General features: G+C 42.6%; 1 protein-coding gene across 1 annotated transcript in view; it reads left to right on the forward strand.

The window, feature by feature from the left end:
- The first annotated feature begins 991 nt into the window (after window positions 1–991).
- The window catches only part of LOC117210750 (transcriptional activator cubitus interruptus), a 145,961-nt gene continuing 131,449 nt past the window's right edge, over window positions 992–15,503 (forward strand). Inside the window, exon 1 of the mRNA XM_033454060.1 lies at window positions 992–2,327. Coding sequence (XP_033309951.1) covers window positions 2,071–2,327 — 257 coding nt within the window. The 5' untranslated portion in view covers window positions 992–2,070. The remainder of the gene's footprint in view (window positions 2,328–15,503) is intronic.

Here is a 15,503-nt window from a genome sequence, read left to right on the forward strand (position 1 = left end):
GAACAATCTCTACCCCAAAATTTATCCAGCACTTCTTCTCATCCCGTTAATCAATCCTCAGAAACCAATCGCTTCAACTTCAATTAACCTCACCTATTTCTCTGTTCTTCTCGTACCATCTTTTTGTTATTCTCGTACCATCTTCTTGTTCTTCTCGTTCCAAATTTCGTTCAGCAACCCCTTTTCATTGCTTCTAATCAACCCTTGGAAGCCAACCGCTTTTACCACAATTAATCCTCCTTGTAACCCAAATTAACCCCACGCCACTTCTAAATCCACCCAGGGGACATGTCTTTATCCGCTAAAAAAGAAAAAAGAACTCATCCTTCGAAAACCCTTTCCGTCACTGAACGCAGAGGACACGGACCCCGCTAATCGTAGCCATCACCGTGGGCACGGGCCCTTCTATCCGTGCTCTGATGGATAGTCTCTCCCTCTGGAATAGTTTCGTGTTCCCCCGCGTGTCACCCACGCACTCTCTCCCTTCCCCTTGGATCTCCGCCTCGTACGCCTTCGCGGTCGAAGGGTACGGGAGGCTGGAGCGGAGAAAGAGCCCCGAGGTGGGAGTCAGGGACGGCTGGTGCTAGTTGAGTTGTCGAGCTGACACGCGTTCTCCGTCCTCCTCTGTCCGTCGACATCGCGGGCCTTCTTCCTTCGACCTTCGTCCCCACTAACTCCTTCCCCCGTTTCTCTTTCTCCACGAGATTCTTCCCACCATTCTCGTTCCGTGGATCTACTCGACCCCTTCGTCTCCCTCCCCCGTATTCGTGGACTCCGCCGTCTCGTTCCATCTTGCTCGTATCGCTCGTCCAACGCGGCCAGGGGCGTACGTCCTATCCTCTTTCTCGTTCTAACTTTGAATTTTCCCTCGTAGAACGTCTTCGTTCCGCTAAGAGTCCACCACCGTTCGTCCGTCGCTGCTCGTGCTGCCGCTGCTGTTGGTGGTGGTGGCGAAGCGTGATGGTGGTGGTAACGGTGGTGGTGGTGGTGGTGGAGCCTCAGTACCGCCATACCCGCCAAAGCACGAGCACCGTGACAGCCCGCACACACGCCTCGGCCCGCGGATTTTTGGGACTCTCGTCTAACCCCCGGGACTTGCCACTGGCTTTTCCGCGAACCTTCGGATTCGTGTACCGCGTGATCATCTCTCTTGCGCGTCTCGCAAAGAAACTTGGATTCCTTCTACTTACAAGGACATTTTTTCCTATAGGTAGAAGAATCGTTTGGTAGTGGTTGTTGTTATTGTTGTCTCCATGTTTCGGGGTGAAAGACCGTGTGACGATTAGTGGAACAATCTGTACAGCGTGGTGTTGTTCGTCATGGTGTGACGCGAACGGACTGTTCCACGGTGACCGTGATTTTGGCACAGACGTTGGATAATCCGGTGATGGAGTTTCAGAGCTTCCTCCGCACTTTCGGTTATTATTGACTCTTGGCAACTGATTAATCACACTGTTGGATCTTTCGAGTATAATAGTCTGCCGGATGATAACCGTGACGGATAGAATCTTCCTAGAGATAATAAGCGTCCTGTTACCTCGAACAAACTGGAAAAGACTCTTCTTGATCCTGACGATTCTGGGAACCCCATAGATCGCTTTGATTTGAAAATTCGCAATCATCCACTGATTCGTCGCTTAAGGAACTGCTCTGTATGAAACAAATACAAAAGCAATAATTTTCAAGGATTAATAAAACCATTTCCCACGAAGACGTCAGTCGACAGCCGACGGAAGGCTCTGTGCCACCTAACTCACCTCATTCTCATCGAACGACATGAAATAACATGAAATGCAATCCGTTTACTATCAGAAACCATTTGAATCTTTTTAAAATCAAATAATCAATTTGTTAATCGGAAAGACAGGTAAAGGAAGAGAGTCATTATCGAGATCGAAGAGCGAAAAAGTCTGTTGAGGATTGACGGACTATGCAATCGTGGATCGAGGGTGGTTCGCATCGTCGGGCACGGGGTGTCAGACAGGACGATCTTCCCTGATCCTGGACGAGCAGGCAGCGAAGACACCCTCTGTGGCGCGGCACTCGAGCCTCGAGAGCAGCGAGAACAAAATGCCGGAAAAGGAGGTCGCCTATCATCAGGAGGCGTTCTCCCTGTTACCGCCACCGCCGCCCCCGCATCACCCTCATTCAGCGTTCCATGCGGCGTTCCATCCGCATCCGCATCCGCCGCCACCACCGTTTCATCCGCACCATGGACCGCCGCCTCCGCCTCATCCGGCCGCGGCGGCTGCCGCCGCATGGGAACATCACGCGGCTGCCGCCGCCGCTGCCGCCGCCGCAGCTTTCCATGCTCCACCGCCCCATCCGTAAGTTTCCATATTATCGTTAATACTGATGTCGCTTTTTACGGGGCAGTGAATAAGCCATAGATGTAAGACTCAAGGTCCTCATATTGAACTTAACACTTTTACGGCGAGTGTTCCACGTACACGACAGTTCAACGTATGCATGACGTTGGCTGTCATCGATCGTATTAGCGTACAAGACGCAAAATATGAAATTTACTGCAAAGCAAAACAGGTGTTTGCGGGAGATCGGAGAAGGATAGAGGTGTGCGGAAATGTTTGAAAAATATAAATTAAAACTTTTGTATAAAATATCGCGAGCTCGTCAATAACGAAATATATAGTTCAAAAGGGCCGACTGTAAGCGTGTTATGTTTGTTATTGTACACAGTAGGGACGCACAATAACGCTGGAAATATCGTGTCATTAAAACGTGGCTGTGAATTTCGAGTTTATTAGGAAACATATATATATATATTTGTTGGTTATAAAAAAGTTATGAACTCTTACGTTTCTTAAAATCAAGAATTGAAAGTAGGCTCTAAATGTAACAGGTTCTTTCAGAGCTTTTTTGTGAAATAAAGATGTATATTTACGGGAAGAAGAAAGTCAAAGAAGGAAAATTGATAGGATTGATTTTTGGGGGTAAATTGAAGTGAAGATAGGTCTCCTTTGAATTTGTGGTTCAATAGGGAAGGAAGTTGAAAGATGATCGATTTTCAGGAAGCAAGATACACGTTAGGGTAGTGTGAATGAGTAGGACGATAGCGAGAAAGAAAACTTTGGGGATGATTGATGGTCGAGGAATTGAATGATAAGTAACGAGGGTAACTAGAAATAGCTAAGTTTCAATTGTATGATGATGTCGAAAGAATTATAAAGATGGTTTTGTACTTCTTCTGTATGCATGTATAAATTTCAATGCTGCATTATAATTAATTTTCGTTCAATGAATACGTCTTTAGATGCCAAAAGCAAGAATGTCGCAGAAGTTGATTGGGAGCGAAGTTTAATGAGAGAAAGCAATTGTTAATGATGAGTATTTACTCAGGAGTAATATACCGATTGTTGACGCGTAAACTAATTGAGACATCAATCACTCTGCATTGTGTAAACGTACGTCCATAAAACTTCAATTATTCACTCATATCTTTGTGTCATGGAATGTCAATTATCGAAGTTATAGCTATGTGAATGATAATTTCGAAGTTCCATTGTATCAGCAAAGCGTCTCTATATAATATACTTAGTTTACAGATTTCCAATTGATACCAAATGTTTCGAATCATTCTCCTGTCTTTTTGACAGAAACTTGATCAAACGAAAACACAATAACATTATACGAGTCAGTGTACTCTCTATACTGCAAACTAGAAAAATATTCCATCATCACCGCTAGTTCCATATAAAAGCATTATTTCAACCCCTAATTTGAAAATGCCATTTCGCCTAGGCACATCACGCTGTAAGTATAATCTCATAAAAAATATTGCGAAGATGGACGTGAAAATTGGAAAGATTTAAGCGCAAACTATACGTCGCACCTCAAATTTTTCGAATTGACACATTCGAGCAATCGAGTTTCCTCGTTCGAAAGGCAAGTGAGTTTCTCCACTGAAAAATTCGTAATTATCGCGTCGATGATAATTAAGAATTCCTCGTTAAACAAGGCATTATATGTCTCCCTGACCGAACGCAGCTATTGGTGCAATCAGACAGATAATTCTTAAACAGCGTAGCGTCTCGATCATCCTGGAAGAATAAACGATCACGTTTGCACGTCGAATGACTCATCCAGACCGACTCGACGCGATATTTAATTCAATTAGATTACATACGCGGCTACTTAGAATCCCGCGAAACGGCGCAAAACTCTGACGACGGAGATCCCGACGATTCGTCGGCGGAGAACGATCGTTGAATGAGAATCAACGAGCCGCGTGGTAATCCTCGCGTGTATCACCCTCAATCACGCTTATCTATCAACGCATCGCCTCCATTCACGGCTCTTAATTACCCCTAATGATTCCTGGCGAACGCGAGGTCATCCCTTAGCTTCTTTTCTACACGTTTCTTCTAAATCGCGATAACAGCTCATTTTTATATGGAGAAGAAAGATAAAAATAATTTGCAAAGATCACGACGAGATCCATTATGAAATTGCTACTTAACTTTAAGTCAGGGTATTTCACTATTACAGGCTTTTATGAAACTTTTATAACTTTTATTTTCACTTTTACGACGTAACAATTACACGTTTTATTTATAGATAATAATTTGGTACGTTAGTTGGTTAATACTAGGTAATGAAATGTATCTGTTATTCGCGATAAATGAAACGGTTTTGTAAACCGTAAAAATCACGAATGCTTGCGTTGTAGGGTTAAAGTATAATGGTCGCCTATACAATGCAGGGATCACGTGCTACATTTTTAAGTACGGAGGCTGAGAAATTTTTGTCCTATTTTTCATGGAGATTCATATTTCGCTAAATCCTAGACAAAATGCATTTCTAAATAGAAATAGTCGTATGCGAACAAGAAAATTCCAATTCTTAAAATGATATCCCAGTCATATATATATCTACAATAATAAAAATATTCATAAAAACAAAAAAGGAAGATTTAGTAAATTGATACGTCTGACAATAGTTTGCAATTAGTTTAATATTCATAACTGTTATATGGGAGGGTTTATCGCGTTTTCTGAATATTTTTGCGGATTGTATAAATTCGCCGTTATAATGCATGATGTATTTAACGCGCGAGAAAGAGAGATACGAAGGGAAGGGATGAAACGGTGAACGGTTTGGCGTTGGTGAATCAGACGGGGAAAAGAGGGGGAGCTCCTTAACGTCTTAATCGAGTTAATTAAGGCGGTTTCGCACGTTTTCACGTTCCGCAAACACGACACGCTATTGCACGCAACGAGATTACCTCGGCGACTTGTTAAGGCTAGGCTAACGGGCTCGTGGAAACGCTCAGCCGACGAACCACGCCAGGGGATAATTGGACGTTTCTAAACGGCCTGCTTAACCCTTTTCACGGACGATACTCGAACGGAAGCGACAATCGTCATCGCCTCAACGGCACTTCCACGACTTTTCATTTAAATTCTTCGTCGATTTTGGAGAAATTGTTCAATTAATATCACTGATTTACTATATGGTTTGGGAAAGGGATACAATCCGGAAAAGTAGAACTGTTTAAAAGGATGGTTTGAAATAGAAATTGTTCAATCACTTAACGATGCGACAAATTGTTCTCTTGTCATTCAGATATTGGTCTGGAATTTGGGACATCTTTGATGAAATATTGTATATGTGTATTGCTTGTTACAAAGAATGGGTTAAAATAGTTGTGTGAATCGTGACATTACTATCGTTAAGTAATATGATTTTATCCAGTAAAATAACGACACTTCTATCATGGCAGCTAGACCATGTCGGATTAAATACTTCCATAATAAAAAAATAGTTCATTTTTGAAGACAAGCGGTAGAATCTTTTAAGAAAAGTCGTAGCATAAATTGAAACGATGTATCGTGTATATCAACAATAGAAGCTTTCGTATAAAATAGGCTACAAGGGTAAGAAATTTCTTTAAAGCAAAGAGACATAGTTGATCCAAAAATTAATTCAAAGAATGTGGCAGAGTGAAAATTTTACATACGTAATCGTTGAAAAGAAGAATTTCCAATTCTGCTACTTTTATGCATAATTTGGACATTAGTGTATGAGCATCGTTTGTCCATCCAAAAATTTTATAACACGAGTCTCACGTGCCAATTATCTTGGCAGGGCAAATATAGGCAGGACATATAGGGAAAAAGGTACAAGCAGAAAAGGAAAAACAACTTCCCTCTCCCGTTTGTAATTACTTTCGATCGTAAGATCGAGCGAGCAAGTAGCAGGTGTTTGATATTAGCCAATTGGCCAGCCAGCGTCAGTTCAATTAAGCGTTTAATTACACCAGCCAGTCAGATCGTTACCACCCCTTCGATCATCCGTGAAATTCTTCCCGTTCGATGTATCCGACGATCCTTAACGACGTCCTCCCTTCTCGATCATTTCATCATCGTGATACCTAGTCCAGTATTATTCCTGACGATTTTTATTTCCCCCTTGGGTATATTCCTCTTTCTTTTTCGTCTTGGAACGTTATTTTCCAGCATGCACTTTATCATTCCATAGATTTTTATTGTTTGAGGATAGAGGCGGTTATTTGGAACTTAATTATTTCAAAATACATTCGAAGAACATAATTCATTTCACAGTTAATTTTCAATTATTACGAACATCAATACAATTGCTAATTTTACAAATCTCGTATAAAATGTCAAGCATTCGCGTTTGGTCGACAAAAAGCGGCAAAAGATTCACAATTCATCCTTTAAATCCCATTTTATTTCTCCTCCAAAGCGTTTCCATTTCGTCTCACAGTCGTAAATAGTGTTGCTCCATTCTTGTTCCGCTATAAATTCATCGATCGGACGCGCGAGGTTCGAAAGATGCGTCGCCGCTAGGCGGTGATTTTGAATCGTGGGGAGAAACGTGTCGGAAACGAATGCATCCGCTGGACATTTAGGACGCTGCTTCGTCACGGGAAGTGAAATGGACGATATCGTGGATGGTGGCAGGGGGTAAAACACACGCCGATGGCAAAAATACATCCGCGTCTCGCGTATCCTCGTAAAGAGACAAAAATATCCGACGAACAGGCCGAAGGGAGCACGCCTGAACGACGCGCGCTGTGAATTTCACGCTGGCCGTCGCTGCTCGATCCTTTCGATCGCGTTTCCAGTCGCCTCTCACGCGATCTTCTTCATCTTGTGTCGTGTTATAAGACGTTTCTTTTCCACGATAAGATTTGGCGAGATTAAATGTACTGACGTGTAATTATGACATTGGAAACTCATCCTCCAAATAAACATTAAGAACGTACACTAGCCGGAATCGTCCAAAGTTTAGAGATCTTTTCGTATGTAATTGCAAAGTGAACAGTTCGGATCTTTTTGGATGATATTAACGTAGCTTGCAGCTGTAATTACAATTTTCTTGCAGCGGAAGTGTTAGAAAGTGACGAAGTTATTCATTATATTTGGAACGTTTAAAGTAGGAAATACTCTTTGATCCATAAACTAGTATCTGTTATCTAAAATTTCGTCCTGGGATTTACCAAACATTTGAATAATTCCATAAATGATGGCAGTCTGAAGAAAAAATGTTTTTACTGACAAAGCAAATAAATTGTAACTGTCCAAAGTCCTGCGCCGTATGGCAAAATACGTATTACATGAAATATTTTTTCAAACTGCGAAGAAATCGATATGACTGTATATTCATCCCTGTATCCTGTCAGGAGTTTGAATTTTGACAGATCGTTTTAGACGTGAACTCGATTCTGTAAGACAATCAGTGCAGCGTACTTCTCTTAGTACGCACAACAATTTTTGTACGTACGTTTCTCTAAATAAAAAGATCCAATATGAATTCCTCCTGCAGATAGGAACTCCTCTACTTAAACAGGAAGTCGTACGTGGCTCTTGAAGCAAGAAACAATCCGTACTTTGCTCAGTTTCCCTTTAATTTAACGAAGATTCATCTTGGAACACGACAGGCCAATGATATTTGCATTTTCCGGCACAATCACGCCGTTACTCATTACCCACGGCTCGTTGCTCGTTGACAGCGTTCGAGGATCGGCCAGACACTTCCTGGCCAGCGGTGAATGCGATCCAAGTGCACTTGCCGATTGCAAATGCAAACGGTTGTCGTTTTCTCTGGCGAACGCGTCCCGCGTGTAACACTCGTCTAGGCTGTCCGCGAATACATTACGCCGTTTGTACGCGCTGTAATCTCTATGATTCAAGACCTTTCGTCGCGAGAAAAATAGAAGAGCGTTCGGTGCTAGTCGGGATAATTCGTTGTTGGTTAAAAAGAATCCACTCGAGGCGAGGTTTCAATCTTTGTAAACTATGTTGAAGATGTTCGGTGATTTCCTATGCTTCTTATATTTTGTCTCTGAACACTCTCTGGTGATTTAGAACGGTAAAGAAATTACATATTAACATAAACGATTCAGTTGGTCTATGAATAAACATATTTAGCTAGGGTGTGTTAAAATTGCTCGCTATGAAAAACTCCTCTGACAGGATACTTGAAGTTTTTCTCGAACGAAGTACAGAAATAAGTTATCTCGCTAAGATATCGAATTTAATTTTTCTGCCAAGCACCTGTACAGTTTCAATAGCCGCAAAAAGAAAGAAACATTTAAAACTCGTTATACTAATAAATTTTCAAGTTCCACTCACAAATTCGCAACAGGAAAATGTACCTGCAGCTATTACTGAAAAAACGAAACAGCCTCCAAAAGCCATAAACACCGCGAAACTCCATTCCGCGTACCATCTTATATCTATGCTGTCCAAGCAGGCTTCTTAAAGCGTCAGAATACATAACGTTTGTATTTTTGTATCCGCAAGCAAAGAGACTGCGACAATAATTCGAGCATCGACACCGGGGTCCCTTGTTCCCTCGTTCGTCGCGATTTCTTCGTCCAGCTACGTTTCCAGCTTTCGTCCGACGAAATAAAACAGAAAGAAGGAACACGAAGAGGAGGCAGAAGAAACGGAGAGGATCCCGAATCGATTGCCTTATCTGCGCGAGCATGGAAGCTCCAGATTCCCCGAGGAAGTCGAGCAGCGAGCGGCCGTAACGTCAGGTAAATCGAGGTACCTGGTCGTCCTTAGGCGTATTTTTTATCGCGATCGGGGTCCGGGCCCCACGCACAGCTCGTGGGAGGAAAATCTGGTCCCCGGAGCGAACAATGAACGCTCGCGTCCCGTTTATGAATCTGTCGGTCGCGTGGGCACGCGGCATATCCCATTGACAGGGTATACGGGGAAAGCAAATCCGTGGAACGCGCGAAACATGCGGGCTGTCGCGTGAACCAGAGTCGAGACTAGCTACCAATTGAGGGGCTCTTGAGAGAAGGATCTTCCAGAGGGAAGAATCTCAACTGTTATAATAATTTGCCAATTATGTCCTCGGACAAATTGCAGAGAAGTACATATGTAGAAAAGAAGAAAGGGGGAAGTTTATTGGTTAGAAGGTTCCTTTTTTAGGGGTGGTTTTAGAAACAGATAATATTATTCCACTTTTGAGAATTGATCTTATTCCGCATTTTATTTTCGTAAGATCGTATTATTGCAATGATATTTGAAACATATCTTTGAATGCTGAAACACAATCAGTCACTTGTTTGACTGATCGTTCCCTAATTTTTGTACCGGTGGAAAAATTGCTGTGCAATTTTATTAAAATGTAAAATTCTTCGATAATCCTAGCAAGGAAAAAGAAACAACTTCCTAGGAGTTACGCTCTCTGATAGAAGCAAAATCATATTTCGACGCTCCTTAAAAGTAGATCGAGTTAGGCTTACGTATCATTAATAACGTGTATTGCCACTTGCTCTAAACGAACTGCAAGCCGAATAGAAAGCTCAACGTAGATCGTATAAAATCCATGCAACGCTAAATTAACGATGGACGTATATATTAATGGCGGACATTAAATAAGTTGGGTGTTCTAAACAGCTACCTAGCTCCTCCAAATTAAGAACTCGAGTTCGTCGTGCTAAATCTTCCTTCATCTCTTCGCTTAGTCTAGCGTACCGAAGAGACCGTTGCATCGAATCCATTTCTCAAATATCTTAACAGCAATCCTTGAAGCGTGCATTCTTCAAATGTGCAAGCGGAGATAAAACGTATCGTGCACACAGTTTATAAACATAAACGATGTCATGAAACAATTATGAAATCACGAGACGATTTAATTTATCGTATATATTGTATACATTTATGGTTTCGTCTGCCGGCCGTTCCATCCACGTTGTCATCGAGATCGTTCTGGAACTCGATTGTTTCGATCAAGCGACCGTCTTCCAAGAAGCGAGAGATACGATTATGTCGTTTGCCGAGTTCGATCCGTTCGCGGCCATAGATAGCGATTCCCGGACGCTGCAAGTGATGTCATCCTCTTTGGGTTCGATTCTACACGCCCCTGATTGAAGTAGCTCGAGAGTTGGTGTGTTGAGACTGGAGGAATCGAAGTATAGTGGAACCATCTCGAAGATAGAAAGTTCAGTTCCATATTCGTTCAACTCGTTTGCAATATCTCCAACAATCGTTAAAATATTCCTCATTTCTTTACCACTAAATTACCAAATTGGATTGGACATTCTACTTCATTCGACTCTTGTCAATTATATGTTTTAGATTGTAGCTTAACTTTCAGTTTGTGTCGTAACGTCATTGCTCGCCACGCCAGATTAGATTAGGATATTTAATTTAATTTATGTTGTACACTTATATATCGGCGACAAAATCCATTAATGGTCGATGTTACGTAAGACATAAAATATTAATCTCTCGTCTTACGATGTTTTGCGTTAGCTCCGTAAATGAAAGTTAACTGTAGTGACCTACCTGCAATGTTACGTCTGAAGCGGAACGATCCGATATTACACTTATGTAATCTGTATTTGTCAAACTACAACCTGATAGAGTTCAAAGGAAGCCTTATTACCGAAGCGATCTACTTTTCGTTCCACGAAAATGATACATTATTCTCAAGGGGCAAGGGGTTGAATATCGTATAAACACCTTAAAATGTCCAATGATACTAATCGAAGGCCAACATTGTTGCCATCTGAAGGCTTCGACGTATTATCTCATTCGAAGCTATCGAGCTTTCGAAGATATCAGATACAAACCACCTAAACCAGCATTTGGTAATGCTTCTCTAAGCCGAGAAGGGTTGGACTGTACCACGAACCTTCTCAATTATCCGCCACGCCACCCCGTGGCCTCGAAGGGGCCCGAGAATTCGCCACGAAACAAACAAAACCAAAAAGCAACCAAGCGTACAGAGTAAAGGACGAAACTGAGGAGAAAAAGGAAAGGGGAAGAAAGACGGCAGACGATTTTCAAGAAGGCCCTATCTCGTATTCCCGGGCCGTCTCGAGCTGGAGGCGCGTTGCGCGTGTAAAAACGGGAGCCGATTTGTCAGCGAGGCGGGATCGCGATGTACACGGTAGGAGCTCGTCGAAGGAAGACGTTCCCTTGTGGCTGAGCACTAACCGCTCTCTTTCTTCCCCTTTCTCGCGCGGATAGAAAGGGCCGCGGGACGATACGAAGCGCACGTGCGATTTATCATTGGCGCGGCGTCCATTGATAAATTCCAGGCATTCATAACGCCACGGTGCCGCGTCGTACACGGCCGTGCCGCGCGATGCACATCCAAGGGACACACGATACCCGAGCACGATACGATACGATACCGTGGACGATACCGGGCACCATCGCGTATACACGAGTCTGTTACGTTGCTTGCTCGCGGGATAAGGCCGCGCATCGGTATGAGCTCATGGCGAGACGTGTAACGCGAGAACGAAGAAATACGTCGAGGGGGGTGAATTGCTCGTTTGATGCCTCTTTTCATGCTTTTTCATGGTTTGGTTGTGTACAGAGTTTAGGAAGGATGATTTTAGGTGGGAGATTTTCTTACTAACGATAAGGGTAGTTTTCCTGTTACATGGCAGGATAGAATGTTCGTTAGGTTTAATTCTTGGAAATGGTTTATACTGTTATACCGGTCTTGAGAACTCCGCTGTTGTTTGCCGTTGTTGCTCTAAGGAGAACCGGAGCAGCGTATGTTTCATTGGGTTTGATAATATTAATTTTCTATTCTGGAGCAGATAAGTTGGCATCTGGTTCTGAGGCAAGGTACAAACGCTACGTTTAAGTGGAGAACCTTGTTACGATCAATGAAGGTGGTTTTTATCTTCTGTCAAGTTTGATAATGTTATTTCTCTAATGGGAAGTAAACTGACGTCTGGATATTGGAAAAATGAGTGCAAGAGAGACGTTTAGGCGGAAGATTTTGTTGAGATAGGCAAAGGTCCAATAATGAATTATCTGTTAATCGAACTCGGTTGAAAAATATTCGCCATTCCTGGATCGAACGTTTCAACTACTACAGACCTCTCGCTCACCAGCTTCTCCCTGGAGAATGGGAGTCGAATTCTTCCCACAGTTAAGAGTATACTCCCGTCGTGTCCGAAGTTTATCCCTTGTCATAAAGCAGGAGCGTGCTCGTCAAACCAATAAGATTCATCGCGTTTTAGTAGGGGGGAGGCGCGACTTTCACGCCAGTCGACAGCGACAAGTCGGCCTCGTCCGGCTCGAAAAGGCCTAATCGCCTTAACGAGACAATTAACCGATGATAGCCGCCGATAAATCCCGGTGTGTTTTGTCTGCTTTGCCGGACGTTGTATCTCAGGCCAGATTACCGCGTCCAAATATTTCCCGCGGTTTCCTTTTTATAAATACTCGCTATCAAGTTGATCGATAAATAAATTTACAGCTGCTTCGCACGACGATCGATGACGGTTCGTGGAAATCGAAAGATAACGTCGAAAGAGTGTTCGCGTCAGCTAAATTGTACGTAAATAGCTGCATTCAATAACGATTTGACGATTATTTGCGAAACAATTCATTTATGTACATTAAGATACGAGCGACGCTTGGCTATCTACGTCAAGGTTTATTAAATGTCTTCGTTAGTTTCTTTCAGTTAGCGGATGCCGACACTTATTCCATGTCGGAGAGATTATTTAATATATTTACTAATAATAGAAAGTGTAGAGTTTCTAAAAATTATCTTCGTCAAAATTCATCACTTTTTTTGGCGTTGACACTTATATTTTTAGAACAATAATAAAATCTAATAGTACATAGTAGAAACTATACTTGGTACTGAAGAAAATCTTATTCAGTTTTTTCGAATATTTCTTTATTCCAACTTAAATGCGTTTATTCATATTGAATTCTTAATGGTGTTACTAAACAAACACACAATCCACTCTCTACACACATGCAAACAATTTTTATTTCATTTGTCTTTAAAATAATTGTACACAATGTTAGCTGAAAAACTCGATGATGGAGTTACGAGAGTTTCGGTTCTGAATGAGAGTTAATTGGCGAACGCATGGCGTAATCCAGTGTTTTCTAGAGAAATATTAGACGAAGCAGTTAGACCCGAGGTTGGAACAGGCTGCAAACGTGCACGCCACGTGGCCAGGCTTTCCTTGGCCAAACAGATTTACACCGGTGTTGTCTTTAGTCCGCAAACACACGAATACCGTGCTGCAACCACTTCCGCCGCCTTAAATCTCTGCGTCAACGCGTGTCGTCGTCTCAAACCGCGGCGTTTCACACGCTGGGCAAATATTTCGAGAGGAAGAACGTTTCACATGGTTTGTTTAAGCGACTCGATGGACAAAGAAACCAGCTTGTGATATAGTCCGAGGTTCTTGACTTATTGTCAGACATTGAAACTAAGGGACCTATGGATAAACTCTTCGAGATACGAAAGTTAGGTTAAATAGAAACAAATTGTAAATTTGTATTTACCAACATATTGCCTATTGGAACGAAATATCAGTTTTCAAGCTTTAAACATAGCAGCAGAACTTGATTTATTGCAACCAAATTTTAGTTTGTGCCTGATTGAGTACGTTTATTTGTTCGATCTGAAAAATGATAAGAAGCATGGAAGATCTTAGTTTGTTCTGTAATTAGTTCGGACGAACTATGTTCTAAACGATATGCTGCGCACAAACAAGAATACCCGTCTTATTCGCGAAACAATGTTACCATTACAGACATCTTTCGATTCAAAAAGCCAGCTCATATTTCTTCTGCTACAGCCTCTATATTGAATCATCCGTACAGCACAAATCAGAGGAAGAATATTTATAGTTTTATAAATATAAACGATTGGTTAATTTACGTACTTAGTCTAACTGTGAATTTATATCTACGAATGCTTTCAGTGGTCCACGCTTGAAACTTTCCAAAATACGACTACAGATTTCCACTTTGTCTCAAAAGTAAAACTATAATCGCAGCTAACTTTTGCTGCGAACCCGTCCCTTAACTCTCCTCCCAACAAACACTTAATCTCGTCAAATCCTTAATCGTCGCCTAGAAAAACAAGCCAGATAACGACGAGTGGAGAACAAAGATACGCCGATAGCTTCTTAATGCCGCGTCCGGGTGATTCCTTGTTCACAAGGGATGCGCGGCAAACAGGCAACAATCGGATTAGCGGTTGTATAGTCTCGATACACGAGATATCTGATGGAAGAGGAGGAGGGGATCGAAGAGGAACTGACGGAGGGACAGAAAGGAAGAAGGGAACAAGGAAGAAGAAGGAGAAGATGGAAAAAGAGAGAAGGGATCAGAGGGGGTTCTGAAGAGAAGCGAGGTTTACCTTGTAGTTGGATTTAAACGAGCGGACTCTCGAGTGGCGGCTCCTACGCGCGAAGATCTCTTCTGGGGCCACTCCTATCTCTCTCTCTCTCTTTCTCTCTCTCCCACTCGCGTGTCTCTGCACCGCCTCCGTTCTCATCGTTCCTCATCGTCCGTGGCTCTGTTCGCCGCTTTTCAGAGTGGTAAATTCTCCAACGCCATAACACTGCCACCGTGCGTTTGTTTGGACAAGGGCATTATGAGATTTTATGCGCGCTGCGCGTGCTTCCACGGGATCGCGGTTGTTTATGCACCCGCGTTTTGGATCCTGCTGAAGACGTCGCGAGCTTCTCGAGGAAGCTCCATTTCTATTCACCTCTCGCTTCCAGCCCTGTTCAATGCAACTTCCATTTCACGTTTATTCCTTCCCTTTTGTGTATCGTCGATGTGTTTCGATTGGTTAGTAGTCGATCTTCTTCGGGATGGCGAGGATGTGACGCGTTGTTGTCTGAGAAAACGACACGTTGCGTGGCTTTCGTGTTTTCTCTGGGGGCGGATCGTGGGTACGAGATCGATTCGTTTCGGGGATCTGTCAGGTTGTTTTCTTTGCTTCCTCGGCGGTACCATGCCGCTTCCGGATCACTTTGAGGGGGGGGGGGGGCTGAACGTTTGCGGAGGTGGGAGAGTCTTGGAAGCTTTTTTAGAAGACTTTTTTTATGGATATCGTGGTAGAGAGTTGAGAAACGTTCTTGTTATTTGGGTATTTGAGGGTGTTGTAGAAAATTTGTAAAATTTATGTGTCGTTCTATTTTCTCCATTATATTTTGCTATCATGCTACTAGAAGTTGATGCTCTTAGAAGACGTACAATCTATTTATT

The sequence above is a fragment of the Bombus bifarius genome, unplaced genomic scaffold (genome assembly GCF_011952205.1).
Source record: "Bombus bifarius isolate JDL3187 unplaced genomic scaffold, Bbif_JDL3187 scf7180000008212, whole genome shotgun sequence".
In the NCBI taxonomy this organism is placed as follows: domain Eukaryota; kingdom Metazoa; phylum Arthropoda; class Insecta; order Hymenoptera; family Apidae; genus Bombus; species Bombus bifarius.